This window comes from Amblyomma americanum, chromosome 9 (genome assembly GCF_052857255.1).
Source record: "Amblyomma americanum isolate KBUSLIRL-KWMA chromosome 9, ASM5285725v1, whole genome shotgun sequence".
Classification (NCBI taxonomy): domain Eukaryota; kingdom Metazoa; phylum Arthropoda; class Arachnida; order Ixodida; family Ixodidae; genus Amblyomma; species Amblyomma americanum.
Window position 1 is genome coordinate 45,397,770 of NC_135505.1, and position 18,780 is coordinate 45,416,549.

The 18,780-nt window shown below is 45.7% G+C and overlaps 1 protein-coding gene across 1 annotated transcript in view; it reads left to right on the forward strand.

The window, feature by feature from the left end:
- Positions 1 to 18,780, forward strand: part of LOC144104197 (uncharacterized) — an 89,254-nt gene that overhangs the window by 29,023 nt on the left and 41,451 nt on the right. Inside the window, exons 7-8 of the mRNA XM_077637068.1 lie at positions 8,095 to 8,157; positions 10,668 to 10,727. Of these exons, the coding sequence (XP_077493194.1) occupies positions 8,095 to 8,157; positions 10,668 to 10,727 (123 nt within the window). The remainder of the gene's footprint in view (positions 1 to 8,094; positions 8,158 to 10,667; positions 10,728 to 18,780) is intronic.

Here is an 18,780-nt window from a genome sequence, read left to right on the forward strand (position 1 = left end):
GTGCATAGGGGAATGTTTGTAATTTTTTTTTAATTTGTAGTGCCAATCAATCGGTTTAAAGAAAATTACTTTTAAAGCAGCAGAAAAAACAGCCATGCCGCCGGTGGGATTCCTTTTACCTTGTCTGCTAATATATATATATATATATATATATATATATATATTGTTACGTGCTTTGCACGCACGGAGGTTTATTCAAAGAGGGGACCGGTCGAAGCAGGATGGAAGCAGGAAGCCTAGCCGCGTCCTTCAGCTCTCTCTTTTTCTTCCTCTTTCCCCGCGGGTCAGTCCTTCATCTTCTGCTTCTTCCGTCGAGGTTCTGTGGAAGCACGTTACATTTCCCTCCTCGCAGACGATGCCCGTCGGGCGAGTTAAACAGACCGTCTGGGATGGAATCGCTTGAGGCGGGCTACATGCACCACCTGAGATTGGCGTGACCGTCGACCACTAGCAGTTAGTCGTGCTATAACGTAATTAACGTCACTTATGCACTCCAACACAACAAATGGTCCAGTGTAGTGGGATAGCAGTTTCTGACACAGACCACGCTTGCGTAGAGGGGTCCACAACCACACAATGTCACCAGGAACATAAGAAACTTCTTGGTGTTGGACGTCGTAGCGGTTCTTGGAACGCTCTTGCGAAGATAAAATTCGAACGCGGGCAAGCTGGCGAGCTTCTTCAGCTCTGCAGAGTGTGGTCGCAAGAGAAGGTTCATCGTGGATGAAAAATGGTAGCATGGTGTCAAGGCCGCAGCGAGGCGAGCGAGCATAGAGCAGGTAAAAGGGGCTGTAGCCAGTTGTCTCATGTTGCGCGGTGTTGTACGCATGAGTGATGAACGGGAGTACGCCATCCCAGTCCTTATGATCTGCAGCGACGTACATGGCAAGCATGGTGGTGAGCGTACGATTAGTGCGTTCTACCACACCGTTCGTTTGGGGATGATATGGCGTGGAGTGGCGAAAACTGCAGCTGCTGAGGCGGAGAAGTTCTTCAACAACGTCCGCTGTAAATTGACGTCCACGGTCGCTAATGAGAACTGCAGGAGGGCCGTGCCGAAGAATGACGAATCGAAGTAAGAAGTTAGATACTTCAGACGCAGTAGCAACTGGTATCGCGGCTGTCTCACAATAACGGGTTAAGTGGTCTACGCACACAAGAATCCATCGATTTCCTTTAGAGGATCGTGGGAAAGGTCCAAGGAGGTCAATGCCAACTTGCTCAAACGGGGCTGTTGGAGGTGTGATTGGCCGCAATTTGCCCGGTGGACTTGAAGTCGGCAGCTTAAAGCGCTGGCATTGCACACAGCTGGCTACATAGTGCTGGATGGTTGAACGCATGTTAGGCCAGTAAAATCGTTGTTGTGTGCGGTGGAGTGTGCGTGTCACTCCCAAGTGCCCAGACGTGGCGTCGTCGTGCATCATTTCAAGAACTGTGATGCGTAGGCTTTCGGGTACGACAAGAAGCATGCGTGCTCCTCCAGAAGCGAATTTCTTCTTATAAAGCAAACCGTCGCGAATGCAAAAAGTATTCTTTACAGAATCTTGAGCGGCATCAAACAAAGAGGTTAATGTTTGGTCCTTGCGTTGCTCAGTTCGAAAAACTTGAAGATCGGGGAAGGCTTGTGAAAGTGACGACAAGTATTCATCAAAGTTGTCTGCGTCGTCCTCAGTCGTTAGAAGCGGCAAACGGGAAAGACAATCGGCATCTGAGTGTTTACGGCCGCTTTTATGCACAACAGTGAAATTAAATTCTTGTAGGCGCAAAGCCCATCGAGCAAGCCGGCCACAGGGGTCACGAAGACTCACTAACCAGCAAAGCGAGTGGTGGTCGGTCACGACGGTGAAAGCATTCCCGTACAGATAGGAGCGGAAGCGCTGTACAGCGAAAACAACGGCGAGACATTCTTGCTCAGTAACCGTGTAATTTCTTTCGCTCTTACTCAGCGAACGGCTGGCATATGCTACCACGTGCTGATCGTGACCATGGCGTTGTATAAGTACAGCGCCGATACCGATACCACTTGCATCAGTGTGCACTTCAATTGGTGCAGATGGGCAGAAGTGGCGTAGGATGGGGCCCGAGGTCAAAAGAAATTTCAGATGCCGGAAAGCTGCGTCACATTCGCTGGTCCAATTGAACGGTGCATCTTTATGCAGCAAACACGTGAGTGGGTAAGCGATGTCCGCAAACCTAGCTATAAAGCGTCGAAAGTACGAGCAGAGCCCTAAAAAACTCTGCAGCTCTTTCACTGACTGAGGCACCGTAAAACTTTTGACAGCTTCAATTTTCTTTGGATCTGGTCGAACACCTTCTTTATCAACTAAATGACCAAGAACAATTGTTTCACGGTTCCCAAAATGGCATTTCTTGGAATTGAGGATAAGGCCAGCTCGTTCCATGCAATCAAGCACAATATCCAGACGGCGGTTGTGCTCACTAAATGTTTTGCCAAAAATTACAACGTCGTCCAGATAACATAAACAAATTTGCCACTTGAGGCCACGCAGGATTGTATCCATGAACCGCTCGAATGTTGCAGGTGCATTACATAATCCGAAAGGCATAACGTTGAACTCGTAAAGTCCGTCTGGTGTAATGAATGCCGTTTTTTCCCTATCTGCAGCGTGCACGGGGATTTGCCAGTAGCCGGATCTCAAATCAATAGAAGAAAAGTATGAAGCGGAGTGCAGACAATCAATTGCGTCATCTATACGTGGAAGCGGGTAGACGTCCTTCTTCGTGGCCGTATTTAAGCGACGGTAGTCAACACAGAACCTCCATGTGCCATCTTTTTTCTTAACAAGGATAACTGGAGCCGCCCAAGGACTGGAGGATTCTCGAATTATGCCTCGCTTTAGCATCTCTTGAACTTGGTCATCTATTAACTTACGTTCAGTGGCTGAGACTCGATAGGGCTTCTGGCGTATAGGAGGTGCGGAGCCGGTGTTGATCGTGTGATGAATACGACTGGTAGGCGGTGGTGTTGAATCGTCTTTGGCAAAGTCGAACACGAACACGTGTTTCAGAAGGAGTTCCACTAGAGTGCGACGCTCGGTTGGGGAAAGAGCCTGATTAATCATAGCCTTAACTTGGGTCTCCATATCTCTTTTCACGTGCTGCTCACTGACAGAGTTGGTTAACGCCGCGACGAAACCTGACACACCTTCCTCGAAACGGGCGAGTTTGAGGCCCCGGGGCAACACAGCTGGCTCTTCAGAGTGGTTCACTGTCCACAGCTCGGTACGGCCTCTCACCACGGGAACGACGCAACGAGGCACGACGATACTCTTCTTAGAGCAGGAGAGTGTCGTAGGCTCTACCACAGCTTCAAAAGATTCGCACTGATTGTGAATAGAGGAAACCCGCACGAATGCTGCAGAGAAAGCTGGTACAATAGTATCTTCTTCCACCGCAAATGCTCCAAAATCCGGTGTCGAGTTATCCACAAGAGCTGAAAGTAACGAAGAATTCAAAGCAACTTCTCCCGTACGACAGTCTAAAGTTGCACCACACTCTTGCAGAAAATCAATCCCAAGAATCACATCATGCGTTGACCGTGGTAGCACTGCGAATTCTGTTCTAAACGTTAGACCACCAATAACAACATCCGAAGCACACACACCAAGTGGAACCAAAGGTTCACCACCGACACCACGGAATAACGCTGCACGGTCACCACTAAACATCACTTTCCTACCTAAACGATTCTTAAACCTCAAACTCATAACGGATACGGTAGCACCAGTGTCCACAAGAGCCATTGTTTTCACACCATCAATAAACACTTCCAGTTTGTTCTTCAACATAAACACGGGCAGAGGTAGATTGGACGTCATCGACTCGCCGGCGGCCTCACCTCCATCGGCCGCGCCTCCTAGTTTCCCGGAGGCGGAGGGGATGCACGACGTCGAGGAGAAGGTGACCGCCGTTGGCGCTGAGGTGGCGGCGTCACACTGCGGTCAGATGCGGGTGATGAACTCCGCAAATTGCTCGGACGGTACGGGTCCCAAGCGGACGTTGGGGGTCTCTGCTGCGCGGTGTGCAGTTGCCCGTAAGTATTCGCCGGGGGTTGGCAGTCTTGAGAAGTTGGGAAACGACGGCGGCAATATCTAGCGATATGCCCTGCAATGCCACACCGGTAGCACAAAGGTTGAGAGCGCCAGCGACCGCCATAAGAGTCCTGGCGAACAAAGTCGCGACGTTGGCTGAAGCCAGGATCTCGCTGCTGACGAACCACGTCTTCTGGGTAGGTGGGCCTCCTTTCTGTCGGCTGGTGGCGATAACGTTGGGCAATGTTCCGATCGTCCATGGGCAAAGTGCCGTTGGGTGGAGCCCACGGAGTCGACAGGGCGGCAACATCTTCCTCCGGTGCAGAACTGTGCCGCAGATATTGTGTGTGGCAGAAGGTATCCCGGGATCTGGACAATTCCTCGCGCACAATCTCTCGAATCATATCAGCCATAGAATTTGGAGAACTGGCTTCAACACTGGCTATAGAGGTGACATTGGCCAATCTTCCGAATTTAGGGGTGATTCGACGCAGCTTAAGAGCTTCAAATGTTCTGCAATGTTCTATAACGTCAGCGGTGGTGCTCAGGCTCTCTTTGCTAATCAGGAAATTGTAAACATCTTCCGCAATTCCTTTTAGAAGGCGGCCGACTTTGTCTTCTTCAAGCATTCTGGAGTTAACTAGCTTGCATAACTTTAAGATGGCTTCGATGTATGCCGTGCAAGTTTCTCCGGGTACTTGCGCGCGGTGAAGCAATGTCTGTTCCGCACGCTTCTTCTTTGCCGATTCATCCCCAAAATTTTTCTTTATCTCGGTCGTAAAGGTAGCCCATGAACTCAGTGTATCCTCATGATTGTCGAACCAGTCAAGGGCAGTGGCGGCAAGGAAAAACACAACGTTAGCCAGTTTAGTAGCAGCGTTCCATCGATTGTATTTGCTCACCCGCTCGTAGTGTTTCAGCCACTCGTCAACGTCCTCTTCAGGTTTTCCAAAAAATGTGCGGGGCTCTCGATAATGTGGCCAGTTGTTCGCTGTGGATAGCCCGGGTTGCTCAGCATTGTCGTCTCCAGGCATGTCCGATGGCAGTGGTGGGAAGCCTGCGAGTCTACGGCTCCTTCGGTAGATGGAATGCTCCGTGGTCGATACCCGGCACCTCTCACCAACCTGTTACGTGCTTTGCACGCACGGGGGTTTATTCAAAGAGGGGACCGGTCGAAGCAGGATGGAAGCAGGAAGCCTAGCCGCGTCCTTCAGCTCTCTCTTTTTCTTCCTCTTTCCCCGCGGGTCAGTCCTTCATCTTCTGCTTCTTCCGTCGAGGTTCTGTGGAAGCACGTTACAATATATATATATATATATATATATATATATATATATATATATATATATATATATATATATATACAGTGAAAAGGTCACACAACAGGTTCGATTATCTAGGTTTATTCACCAACGGTTTCAGACGGTCCACCGTCTGAAATTGTTGGTGAATAAACCAAGATAATCGAACCTGTTGTGACCTTTTCACTGTGCAAGTTTTCATATATATATATATATATATATATATATATATATATATATATATATATATATATATATATATATATATATATATATATATATATATATATATAGACACCGCCCAGGTATAGCAGCAATTTAGAGGCATTGGCCGATTACTGGTTCATTTCTGGAAAAAGCTGTAGAGCTTTACTTTGGAGCCGGACGGAAGCGATGCTTATCAATAATTACTCTCTTGGTACAGATGCTATCCTCTTGCGGGAATTCCTCTACACACCTTTGACCAAGAGAAAATGCTGCCCGCTTTAAGACAGCTTTGAAAGGGTGCCGGCCAAGAGCACAAACTGAGACTTCGATTACACTTTATCGCGCAAATGCTCCGTCATAGCCACTGTGAAGCAAAACTCCGGAATTAGGAAGAAGTCTAATATAATTGCAAAGATTCTGCGCTAGTATCACAGAGTGCAACCGAAATGTCTTTTCTACAAAGGTTTAAAAACAAAAAAAATGTGACGCGAAGTTTCTGCGGCGCAGCAGCAAGGAAAACCTTAAATAGAAAGGTTATCTTGAAGGTGCAAGTCTTCTCATAAGTTAACCTTTTCAATTCCTGAGAGAACTCGGGAGATAATAGTCTAAAATTATAGGAATAGGTTTCTTTTGCGGTCGGGACATTGCAGCAGTTCTCCTGATTATTCAACAATTGGAATTCCCAAGAATAAAGCAAAATCAAAAGTGCAGCCCCCAGAGCTTCTGGATGCGTTTTAAGAGCAGTCAGTGCAAAAGCAAACAGCACACGCCGCACAACGTAAAGTTCTAACGAGCATACTGCTGCATAGAAAGATGGATGAAGGATTCTGAATGTCGGTGACGGTTTAATATATGCCCATGTGTACGTATGTGAGTTGTACGATTTGCAGGCGGTCAAAAGGTATTATAATTTGTAGCAATCATACTCCGAAAGAAACCACTCTAGCATATTGACGAAAATAGGGAGGAGAAATCACTAAATACTTCAATATAATGTCATCACAACACGACCATTTGAAAGATTTAAAAAACATGTAGCCGGTACACCACCGTAAACAGCGCCTTGTTGACTTTCACAAATAATGCAAGCTGTGCTCTTTCCTTTGCTTCAGAGGCATCCGAGTAGAGTTGTCTGTGAAAAAGGAGCACAAAGACAGTTACACAACTGAAGAAATCACGGTAATTTAGAAGATCTGTATAACTTGTGGTTGTATTTACACCGACAGAGATGACAGGATGGCAAAAGTCTGTTCAAGAAACTGGGGCCTGCCCTCATCATCAGAGAAGTTCACTCTGGCAGGTGGGCCACTGTATAGTACAGGCCTTTTACCGATAAAGTGTTTAGGTTCTAGAGATATTCTTACAGCATCGTCTATGCTTTGCTCTGAAAGCGATGCGTTTCGAAGTTCTGAAGTGGACCGTTAGCGAGTTTTCTCAGTGAACTGTAGTTTGTTTCAGAATGTTTGCAGTTTAAATATTTCTTGGAGCCTCGTTTTCTTTTCACAGTGCTGTTCCACACTTCCGCTCCTCCACTCTCTTGCGTCTATTTTTACTTCCTCGGATTAGCATTTCAGTGTTGTGCTGTGTAAGTACAGGCACACGCACCTTAAATAAGGCCTCCAGCTAAGCACACATTTAAAACTGAGTGGCACGTAGACTCGTTTGTCTGTGCCCAGAATGGCTCCGTGTTCACGGGCCGAAACCACTGACATGACCCGTAACTGAGCTGCACATTACCTGTTAAGGAAAACTTGCGACACTGCGATAAGCGATGAGACAGAATCTCCGGCTAGCATATATTAGTTGGCTTTTGAGATTATATTTTGATAACTCTGCAGGCGACATATGTATTAATAATTTTTGTGTTGTTTTAGGATTTATGGCATTTGCCTCCAGTTCTTTATGTTCTGTATTGGCCTTACGCTTGTGTTTTTGTTTGGTCGTTGGCGCCGTCTGTACCAGCAGATATTCTACATTTATTCGAAAAAAGTCCTTGTGGCACAGCCAGGCATGAAACTTTCTTTGCAAATTCCAGTCATTACCGAACAACTCTATTGATTTAAGTTGCAAAATTAGGCTTATGAATACCAAAGGAAAGAAATAAGCATGAGGTGTGCCGGCTATAATCAACGTTTCACCAAAATAGAATTACACTTGTAGCGTTTATATTATATACGCGGTCATACCAGAAATAATTGTGGAGGAAAATAAGGAAATTGTTTAAATGTTGAACAAACGAAATATATTTGCTCATATCTGGATGAAAAGTTTACTGTGATTCTATTGCAGTCAAATATAACCTAATTTATAGAACACAACCATGTAGCGCTGCTTACTGGCATACTAAGCAATGAAGAACTTTAAAAGTGCGGAAGCTTCAATTTTGAACAGCTTAAAGTCTGTAGATCTGATTTCATATCGGGCAAAAATATCAGTGCGAACAGAGAAGAGTATTCTAGCACAGAGTTTGGCTGTCAGTATAAAAGTAAAATAGTAGGTAGGAGAACGCTCATTATTTGATTGGTTCATTTCAACAGAATTCACAGCAAAAAAACGAGATGTTGGTCGCAGAAGTAACAGACATGAAGAAATCGTTGGAGGTAAGTTCTCCATTAATTGCTAGTAGCGAACGCGATCTATACAAGAAAGGTAAGCATATTTTTGTCCGCTTTCACTTTTGCTTTTCACACATTCCAGAATAAAGACTTCGGGCAGTATTTCATAATCTCGCTGTTTCTTGTTGACTGTTGTCCATTTAGTGCCTATTCGGCTTTCTGTCAGTGGTCGCCCAGATATACCCGCGCCTTTCAAACGCATGTGGCAAGTGAACCCGCCATTGGGTGGTTCGTGACAGGTATACAACATTGGCTGCATATCGTAGCCACTCCAGCCAGCGGTCAGTTCCTGCCGGCTGCTGTTGACAGAGCTCTGCGATGCACCTCACTATTGGTTCAATATTGCGTAGACTTTCAGCCCATGGTAACGCCTGGTCGCAAACCACCCAATGGTCGGGTCGCTTGCTACAGACACCTGAAAGCGACGGGCATACCTGAGTCACCACTGACAGAGGTTCGAACGGACGCAAAACGGAAAAAGGAAAAGGAACAACTTGTATAATACGGACCTGACTGCTGAAATTTGGGTGTTTCTACAGGAAACCGAACAAGCTCCTAAAAAGTGAGAAAATAAAAGAAAAATTTCAGCACGATTAGTATACTGGACAATTCGAAATTCAGCGCTGCTGACGAGATGCATCTTAGGCAATGCCCATACTATATATAACAGATTTAAAGAAGGCGCAATCAACCAGAAGTTATGTACTCCAAAGCAGACTGACGCACACATAATGGTATAACAAGATTTTTCGGAAGTCTCAACTGAGGACAATCTGATGAAGGTTTGGTTTATGATTTATGGGTATTTAACATCCGAAAGCGACTCAGGCTATGAGAGACGCCGTAGTGAAGGGCTCCGAAAATTTCGACCACCTGTGGTTCATTAACGTGCACTGAGAGCGTACAGTACACAGGCCTCTAGAATTTTGCCTTCATAGAAATTCGACCACCGCGGCCGGGATCGAACCTGCGTCTTTCGGGCCAGCAGCCGAGCGCCATAACTACTCGGCCACTGCGGCAGCCCCAATCTGATGAAGACGTCAGTAAACCATTGCTATCTTTTTACGCCTGTGTCAGAATACTTTATAAGTGAATATTTAAAGTAATACGTAGAAAATACTTGCTCGGGCTCGGTTAACGGTATACAAAAACGACAATAGTTCAAACTTGAGACGAAACAAATGTTTAATGAACGTTGCAGCCGCGGGATCGGCTCTGATCAAAAAAAAAGTGCGAAGTGCTATCAGTGACACCTCTACGGGTTGTGATATCAAAGTCGAATGAAGGTGCAGTCGCTGAAGAGCGTAGTCTATATCTCTCCTGGTAATCGACCGCTGAGGCATTATAAATTGTGCAGCACAATAACTTTATCCAATGTTTCAGAAAGAATATGTAGTTTCAAGAATGCACGTGGCAGATACGGCAAAATGGATTACAATTGCGCAAACAAGCAGTGATTGCATGTAGTGATCGTAGGTCAGAATATTTGCTCTCCGTTGTTTAGAATGTGAAAAGTTAAGAGCATCGACAATAAAATGCCACGTGGCGAAACGCAAACGTAGCAGATGCGATATTTTCTAATGTATTAGGTGTAAAATTGCGCAAAGTCTTAGGTGATCCACCCTGTATGTATTACACAATTGTGAAAGCCCCGGTGCAGCGTACCGTGACCGGGAGGTAGGGGTGATCAAAGCTGTCGAAAAGCCCAACGCACCCACGCACGTCCCCCCCCCCCCCTCACCCCCCGACTGTGACCATGTTTCACTGGCTAGAACCCTTTTTTCTGCACTTTTGTGCATTGACCTCCTCCACGTCTTTTCTTCCCTACCCTCTTAACGGGCGTGTCGGATGCCACTGAAGCTGTAAAAAAAAAAAGCCTGTCAGCCACTGTGCTGTCACAATATTAGACGGAGAGCGAAGTGGTGCTTATCGGACCCTTTAAAAGTTTCGTTTATTATGCTGCACTAGTTAGGCAGATTCTCAATTTATGCGCTTCTGAACTACTGCATCAGCTGCAGAAAACTCGACTCTATGTTTTGTTGCAAAGCGCTTAAAAACGATAATTCGTTCTTCAAGAGTCATACGGAACAACGACATAGAATATTAGAAGACATACGACAGCACAACGGTACACTGAAAAGGAACACACAGCCGCCGCGGTGGCTGAGTGGCTATGGAGCTCGGCTGCTGGCCCGAAAGACGCGAATTGGATCCCGGCCCGGCGGTCGAATTTCGATGGAGGCGAAATTCTAGAGGCCCGAGTTCTGTGCGATGTCAGTGCACGTTAAAGTATTCCAGTTTGTCGAAATTTCCGGAGCCCTTCACTGTGGCGTCTCTCATAGCCTGAGTTGTCTTGGGACGTTAAACCTTCATGAACTAAACTAAACTAAACTAAAAGGAACGCACAGGTCGAGCTGTGACAACCCACAAAATCTACCTGCACTTTGTTAGCGACATAGGAATCTTGAAAATATATCTTTGTTCCTTTTCACTAGGAATACAAGAAAGAAGCCCTAACACTCCGTGGACATGGGAGATGCCTTGAAGAAAAACTGGTAAGTCTTATACCAGTATCCAAAAGCCGATGATGTTCCGTAACGGCTTGTGGCGTTTCTTTTCCTTTCGGTCGCTATATTTAAGCGCTTGATAATCCCACTAGTTTTTAACGAGACGCGCTTTATGTGACCACCTTTTTCGTTGATCAGTTTGTTCCTTGCTGTTGCCAGAGTGAATAGGCCCGAAAACATCAAGATGAATTAAAGCAGCCAACAGATTTCATGCAGTTTTCACTACTCCTCATTTGTTTCTTGTTCGACACAATGTCACAATCAATGTACTGGTAATAAGCAATGTTTCTTCGGAGCTTACATTGACTGTTCACAATTGTGGTTCGTGGGTGAATTGCTTGATGATCCAGGTGTGTAAAAATGACGGCTATCTTTGCCAATGCATGGCGGCAGTTCATTGAACACCGACACACAAACATTTAGACGGCACTTAAGAGATCATTAAAATAGATGAAGTATTTGTCAGTTTCTTCTTAGATGCAATAAGACAGTTTTTTTTCTGGTGTGTTAATATAGACTATGTTTTCGTGACAGAGAAAGGATCTTTCGCAACAAAAGGTGTTAAGGAAAAACAATATTGCTTTCCCGTTTACCACGAGTGTACGATGGAATAACTCACGCGAGCATTAATCACACAAGGAAGCCTGTGTTAAAGTATGAGGGCTCCACATGTAGACATAAACACAAAATTTTAAACAATTGAATCCAATTCAGTACCTGTTGAATACAATGCAATTTTTGTTTGCTTTGCCGCAGCGTTTCCAGTCTAAACCTTCCCCGTCTAGGAATTTTCAAGACAACTGCCACAGAATTTCTAATCGCAAAAAATATCGCTATTCAACTGCGTTGAACAAAACCAATGCGAATGCTTTGAATCAGCGGCTGAAACATTTCGATTACAGAAAACGTTTTTTCAAAATTCTGTTTGCTAGGTTATGCGAATGCATGATCAATTTTTCCGGGTGATCAAAATTATTTCACATCCCTTTATTAAGGCCTCTTTGCCAATTGAAGCTTCAGGATGTCAAACTGGATTCACTTCGTGTAAGAAAGGTATGCAGCGTATGCAGCTAACGTTTTACGAAAGATCGCGCAATAGCAGGAAAAATACGAGGAACAATTCTCTACAAGCTTCGCTTCTAACCTAGACGCTCCTCACTCCTATCGCAGAGAGCAATTTCCAAGAGCAGGCCGTTATACTCTGAGTGTACACAACGATAGAAAAGTTGAGTTGCTATCGCGGCATGCGCAGCAGCTAACGCAACTGCACTGTTAAGTCAGCGCGTTCCAGGAGTAATCTAGCGTTCCTAGAGCGGCGTCTTTATTTCTGGCGCCATGTGGTGCGCACCTGGAAGTGGCTGCTCTTGCCCTCTGATTAGCTCTGCCATTTCTGATGCATTGTCACCACTCTGATAAGCCGTCAGCAACCTGCATTCCTTTTCGGGTGTTACAAAGAGCTCCTGGCTGCGGGAGGCTACAGCGTTGCTCAACGATTCAGGTGAAAAATTCGAACGCTGTTCTGGGACATCCTAAGATTACTGCCACTCGTAGCTGGAACAGACCAGCAGATAAAAAAATGGAGCTGCGCCAGCGATATATATTAAGCGGGTGCTTGCGTGTAATGGGTACTTTGTTTCCAAAGCAGCAGCCGCAAGCCTTATTGCATAGGCTCCAGTGTCAGCAATCATGTATTGCTTACCCAATATTTGCGCATAGAAGCAACATTTTTTTCTGCTTTATAATTTTTTATTGTTGGAAAATAATGAACAGATGTAAATCTTCACTTCATGGGAGAAATACCTACAGAATTGGCACCTTGAGAAAAAGCGTTACTCTGTCTCATATCGCTCATGATTACATATCTAAAGGCTGGAAAAAAAGATAAAACGCGCCATCATAGCCGTGCACTGGTATTATATGAAGAAAAACAACTCCCTTTTTCCACTCCGGTTACTTCAGACACTAACTTATCCTTTGCTCCCATTATCCGGCATTGTTCGGATGATGTAAAGAGCCTGTATACCATGAGGTCAGCAAATCCTTTATGATTTTGGGTACAATGAAAGACCTAGGCTAAAACTGGGAATAACAAGGTGGTGTCAAAACGTTGTTAATTATGAGCGTTCGAGGAAATGCCACTACTCAACAATAACCGGAGTATAACTTTGGAAGATGCAGCGACGAGGTAGAAGTAGAGCATGCGCTTTGCGTGCAAGACGACCGCAATTTTAATACCGGTGCCACGCAGTTTTTCGCCGGATTAAAAAAAAAAAAGCTCCTTGTGTCGTTGGAATCGCATAACTAGGCCTAGATGCGGCCTGGCGTCAGTGGCAAGAAAAAAGAATGGACTCATCGCCACCCTGGTGTAGTCATCATCATAAACATCATCAGACTGACTACATCAACTGCAGGGCAAAGCCCTCTCCCATGTCTGTCCAATTAATGCTGTCCTTTGCCAGCTGTGCCCACCGTATGCATGCAAACTTCCTAATCTCATCCACCCACCTAACATTATGTCGCCTCTGCTACGTTTGCCTTCTCTTGGAATCCACTGCGTTCCCCTTAAGGATAGCGGTTATCTTGCCTTCACATTACATGCCCGGCCCAAGCCCATTTCTTCCTTTTGATTTTGACTTGGTTGTCATTAAATGTGTTTGTTGCCCCGCCAACTATTCCAGCTTCCGGTCTCTTAACGTTACACATTTTTTTTTTGCTTGGCTCGCGGCGTTGTCGTTCAGTTAAACTGAACCCTTTTCATTAGCCTCCACGTTTCTGCCACGTTGGTGACTACCGGTAAAATACAGCTGTTGTACACTTTTATTTTCAGGGATATTGGTAAACTCAATTCATTATCTAAAAGCACCTGCCATATGCGCTGCACCCTATTCCTATCCTTCTAGTTATTTCCCTCTGATGATCCGGATCAGCTGTCACTACCTGCCCTAAGTAGACATATTCCTTTCCCACTCCCAGCACCTCGCTGCAATTTTGAACTGTTGTTTTCTTGCTTGACTGTTGAACACTAATTTGGCTTTCTGCATATTCATTTTTAGACCCAACGTTCTACTCTGCTTGCATAAATAAAAAATCACGTTTGCAGTTCACCTCCTGAGTGACTAAGCGAGCCTATGTCATCAGCGAATCGATGATTATTTAGGTATTGTCCATTAACTCTTATCCCCGACAGTTTCGACTTCAAGCTGCGAAATACCTATTGTAAACAGGCGATGAATAACATTGGCTAGAACGTGCCTCCTGGCCAGGCGCCCTTCCTTATTAGATTTTTTTTGCTGACTTTATGGAGGACTCTGGTAGCTGTGCAGCTGTTATATATATCTTCCAGTATTTTGACATAATGCTCTTCTACACTCCTTCTAGACCGAGATGCTGCATCGAAAGATTGACTGCGTAGGTTTCCACTGAGTCAAATTCTTTATCGTAATCAATGAAGGCTATATGTAATGTTTGGTTATATCCTGCGCACTTCTCTGTAACCTGATTTAGAGTGTTATTTTGATCCCGTGTTTAATATTCTTTATTATAGCCTGCCTGATTATTTGGTTTATTAAAGTTTAAGGTTACTCTGACGTAGTAAAAACCTTTAAAATTCCTCAGTAAATACCTAGAAAGCATGGCCTGGTGTCGCGATCGACCGCAACCTCTTGAATGATAGACCCAATTATGCTTCGGCCTTCAGTCCAGAGGTGCTGCGGAGCAAATGACTAATGCGGTGGGCAGATCTCTGAAGCAGCGTAGGGTGCTGAAATCTCTGGCTTCTAAGCCTTCTCCAGTGAAATTGGTCTAGTAATGCTATTCGACGAAATAGCCGCTAGTCCTATTTAGGCATTTTTATTTACCACTTCTGCTTTCGGATTTCCAGTTGTTTTCTCTTTCTCGTTTTCTTTTTCGCCTTTTACTTCTGTCTACAGATCACCGCACATTGCCTCCTTGTGGTCACCTGCGAGCCCCTCTGAAGCTCTTGGGAATGCTGGACCCAACTCCCTCTTTCTTTTCTCTTTCTTATTTCTTAATCTTTCTTGGAGCTCGCCACCCTCCAACTCACCTTTGCCCAACCGTCATTTGTGCTTTTTTTCTAATTGGTGTTTCTTAAATTTTTAGCTTGGGCGTTCGCCCATTTTTTTTGTATTTTCATGTGGTCTTGCATGCAATAATATTAGGTTTTGTGCGTGTTTGCTCTCACATTTTTTTGTTCTTTTGTACTTCTTGAGAGTTTTGCAGTAGAGGGTATTGAATGGAATGCCATAAACTCCATGTCGTTAGGAGCACAGATGAAGCGTACAGAGTGCTAAAGAGTGGGCCCGTACTTTGGTATCGTGAATTAGCCGTCTCGTGGCGCAGGGGTTCTCTCGAAACCGGGCTCCGTTGGGTAGCGTGTCCGAGCCTTTGGGTTGAAGAAATGTGAAGCTTGAAGCTTGAGATAACGAAAAACAAACGTGTTTAGTGGCACATTTGACGAAACTTGATTACATTATTTAGAAGCAAACAGAAAGAGCAAGCAGTAAAATATTAAAATTTCATAGCGTCGAGCAGCTGGATGAGCCTTGTCGTCAGGGCCCAGAGCGATCGTTCGTACTCAGGACACTCGTTAAATACACTGAGGCCCCGCCCCTTTGCCGACACGAGACACGGATCGGAAGAGTCGCCACACATAACAAACCCAGCCCCGTGGGAATGGGCGAGGAGTATACGGATGTCCGCTACTTCGCCCATAGCTGTACGTCAATCGAAACCAGGCACTTGCCAGTCACGGTTATTTTTTGCAATGCGCCTTTTCCCGCTCCCTTTCGTCGGCTTGTCCATCGTGGGTCACGTCTCGCGGCGAACCCGACATAGGGAAGCGTGGGAAAGATTCCGCAGGTAGTTTCCCAGAGACATCTTTTTTCCTTTTCGTAGGGTGAACAAGAGGTCAAACGAAGTGTCCACAGTAGGGTTATAGCATCTTCCTCCCGCTCCAGACGAAGCTCGGCAGGTAGCAGTAGCCGCTGCTGCCCGAAGAGACGACTTTGGTGCTTGCAGACATACCATCACTTCTCCGCCGCTCGTAACATTATCTTCTTAGACGTCGAACAAATTCTTTTGAGTGTTCTCTGAAACTTCAAGCACATGCCCAAGCAAGCACTCAACTCCCCTCCAAAGTAACCAGTTAAAAAGCGAGATTACTACAATCTGGTTACTATAGCTGTTGGAGAAAAGCCCACACTAAACAAACTCTCAGGGCCCACATGTGCTGAGAGCACCAAACATGCTACTACACACATTCATACACATAAACGCATGAAAAAAATTAGGCAGCAATTTTGGATAACCGAAGAGCCCCCCGGACCAATTAGAAAGAACGGCTAAGCGCGTCCGCGTTTCATTTCAATTTGCCCTTCTTGTACTTTATGTCGAAATGATACTGCTGCAGAATCGAGATCCACCTGAGAAGGAAATTGTTCTTTGATGTCGAGGTTTGCGTCCAGGAAAGGGGACAATGGTCTGTTTGTACGATGAATTTGGCGCCTCCGAGATAGCATTGTAGTTTCTGGATAGTCCAAACAATGCAAGCGCACTCTTTTTCCGACACGCAGTACACCATCTCTTGAGAGCTCAGTTTTCGGCTCAGGTAAAGAGCGGGATGTTTGTTGCCGTCGTCCTCCCTCTGGCAGAGAACGGCGCCTAGTCCTTGATCACTCGCATCACACTGGACCGTGAATTCTCAATCGTAATCAGGAGCTTCTAAAACCGGGCCGCTATTCAGTGCAGCATTAATGTTTAAGAAGGACGCTTCCTTCTTTTTGTGCCCAACTACATTTGTCTGCTCTGTCCTGCGGAGCGCATCGGTCAGGGAACTTTCCAAATAGAATAATCACTGATATAGTGATTGTAATATCCCGTAAGCCCTAAAAATGCCTGAACGTCCGTCTTGTAGACGGGGGGAAGTAGGGAACCGGAAATGCATGGCAGCCGCTTAAAATCCTGTCCTTTAGACTGGACAAACAAAACAGAAATTTTTGAGCACCATGCTCATCATTGTTGCTAGATAGCTTCCCGTTGGAGTAACGAAAGCTTAGTATCTGCTGGCGCGCTCAGTGAGCGGTACTTGTCAGTAACCTCGAGTAAGGTCTAGTGTAGTTACTTAGGTTGCTCGACTGACCTGTTCAACTCTCTCTTCAATATTGGCGATAGGGTCCACTTGATTCTTGGTGACAGCATTTAATTTCCGGTAATCTACTACAGGCCTGGGGTCTTTACCCAGAGCTTCCACCAAGATCATAGAAGCTTATTCGCTTTCGGAGTGCTTGACTGCTCTTAATTCTAGCATGCGCTTTACCTCCCTATCAAGGATATCTCTCTGCCTTTGAGAGAGTCGATAGCACCTTGACCACACTGGCTGCTCGGTATGTAAGCTCAATATCATGCTCGATCAAATTAGTTCTTCCCGGCCGGTCTACGAAGCAGTCATAAAACTCTGCTATCAGTTCGCCCAGATCAGACAACTGTGATTCTTTTAGTTCTCCCTCTCCGCTCAGTCCTCGTGAGAAAGTCATGCGCGCTGCTTTCCTCTCTGCTTAGACAGATAAGGTTGTCTTTCATCTCCTCAGGCAGGTTCAGCATTAAATTAATCGCGGCCTCCCTCTGCACGCAAGGCTTCGCTAGGTTGCAATGGTAAATGCGAGCTTGTTTACGCCTTCCCGGAGTTTTCACCATGTAGTACGTGTTAGAGAGCTTGACAGTTACTTCAGCAGGCCCTTCCCATTGTACTTCAAGCCTATTCTGCCTTGAAGCTCTCACCAACATTACCTTGTCACCGATACAAAACGTCCTTTGACGGGCTGTCCGATCATAGTAGTCCTCAGAACGAGCGTGGGCTGACGTAATGCTGGCCTTCACGAGTTCTTTATTGTTATTTAGACAATCCAGCAGAGTCAACACGAACTCTACTACTGTCGGGTCCTCTCCGTGCCCTTCCCAGGCTTCGTGCACCATTCGCAGAGGTGGACGCAATGCCCTTGCGTACCCCAACTCGGCAGGGCAATATCCAGTTGATTCATGCGGCACGGACCGCAAAGCAAAAAGTGCTGCAGGTAGGCATGCGTCCTAGTCGCGCTGTTTTCATAGCACAATCTCCTAAATACGCGATTTAGAACAGAATGCCACCTTTCTACGCTGATGCACTGCGGATGATGGATAGAGCTGCGCACTATCTTAATGCCGCATCGCTCTAGAAATGAGTTGGTGAGGGCACTCGGGAGTACACTACCCTGATCACTTTGGATCTCGGAAAGCAATCCAACTGGGGCAAAGACTGATAACAGGGAATTCACCACACTCACTGACGTCATCTCGCGCAGCGTGGCAGCATCTGGAAACTTCTTGGTTGGGCGTAACATGGTGAGGATATAACGACAACCTGACTCTGTTACTGGGAGTGGCCCAACTATATCTATCCCCAAACGGTGGAACGGCTCAGTAATGATCATTACTAAAACCATTGGCGCTTTCCACTTATCTCGCGCCTTTCCTACCCGCTGACATGTGTCGCGCGACCTTACAAAACGCTCCATGTCCTTAAAACATCCGGGCCAACCGTATTCTTGTAAAAGCCTCTGCTCCGTTTTCTTGATTCTCAGGTGGCATGGCCAGGAATTGCCATGAGAAAGTCGCAGTCTTATCGGTACTTATGGGGGACGACTAATTGGTCTCGCTCCACTCCACTCTTATCTTTGTATAAGCGTTAAAGCACACCGCCTCTCATCTGGAAAGCATAATTCTTTTTTTCCCTTACTTTTTCTCTGCAGCTTTCTGATCTCCTGTATCGTCGGGTCGTTTGATTGTTCCATACCTAGCTCTTCTTGGTTCGCACTCAGCAGCGCCGTGAAAGTGCTTGAAACTGGCGGCAAAAAACACCCTCTAGGATCTCCTCATTCCGTGGTTCGTCATGCTTACTGCTAGGCTGACAGGTCTCGGGTGCCTCGTTAGCATGATTTTCTGAACCTTGTTCATTCATTTCTGCCCCAAGTTTAACGGCTGTTTCCTC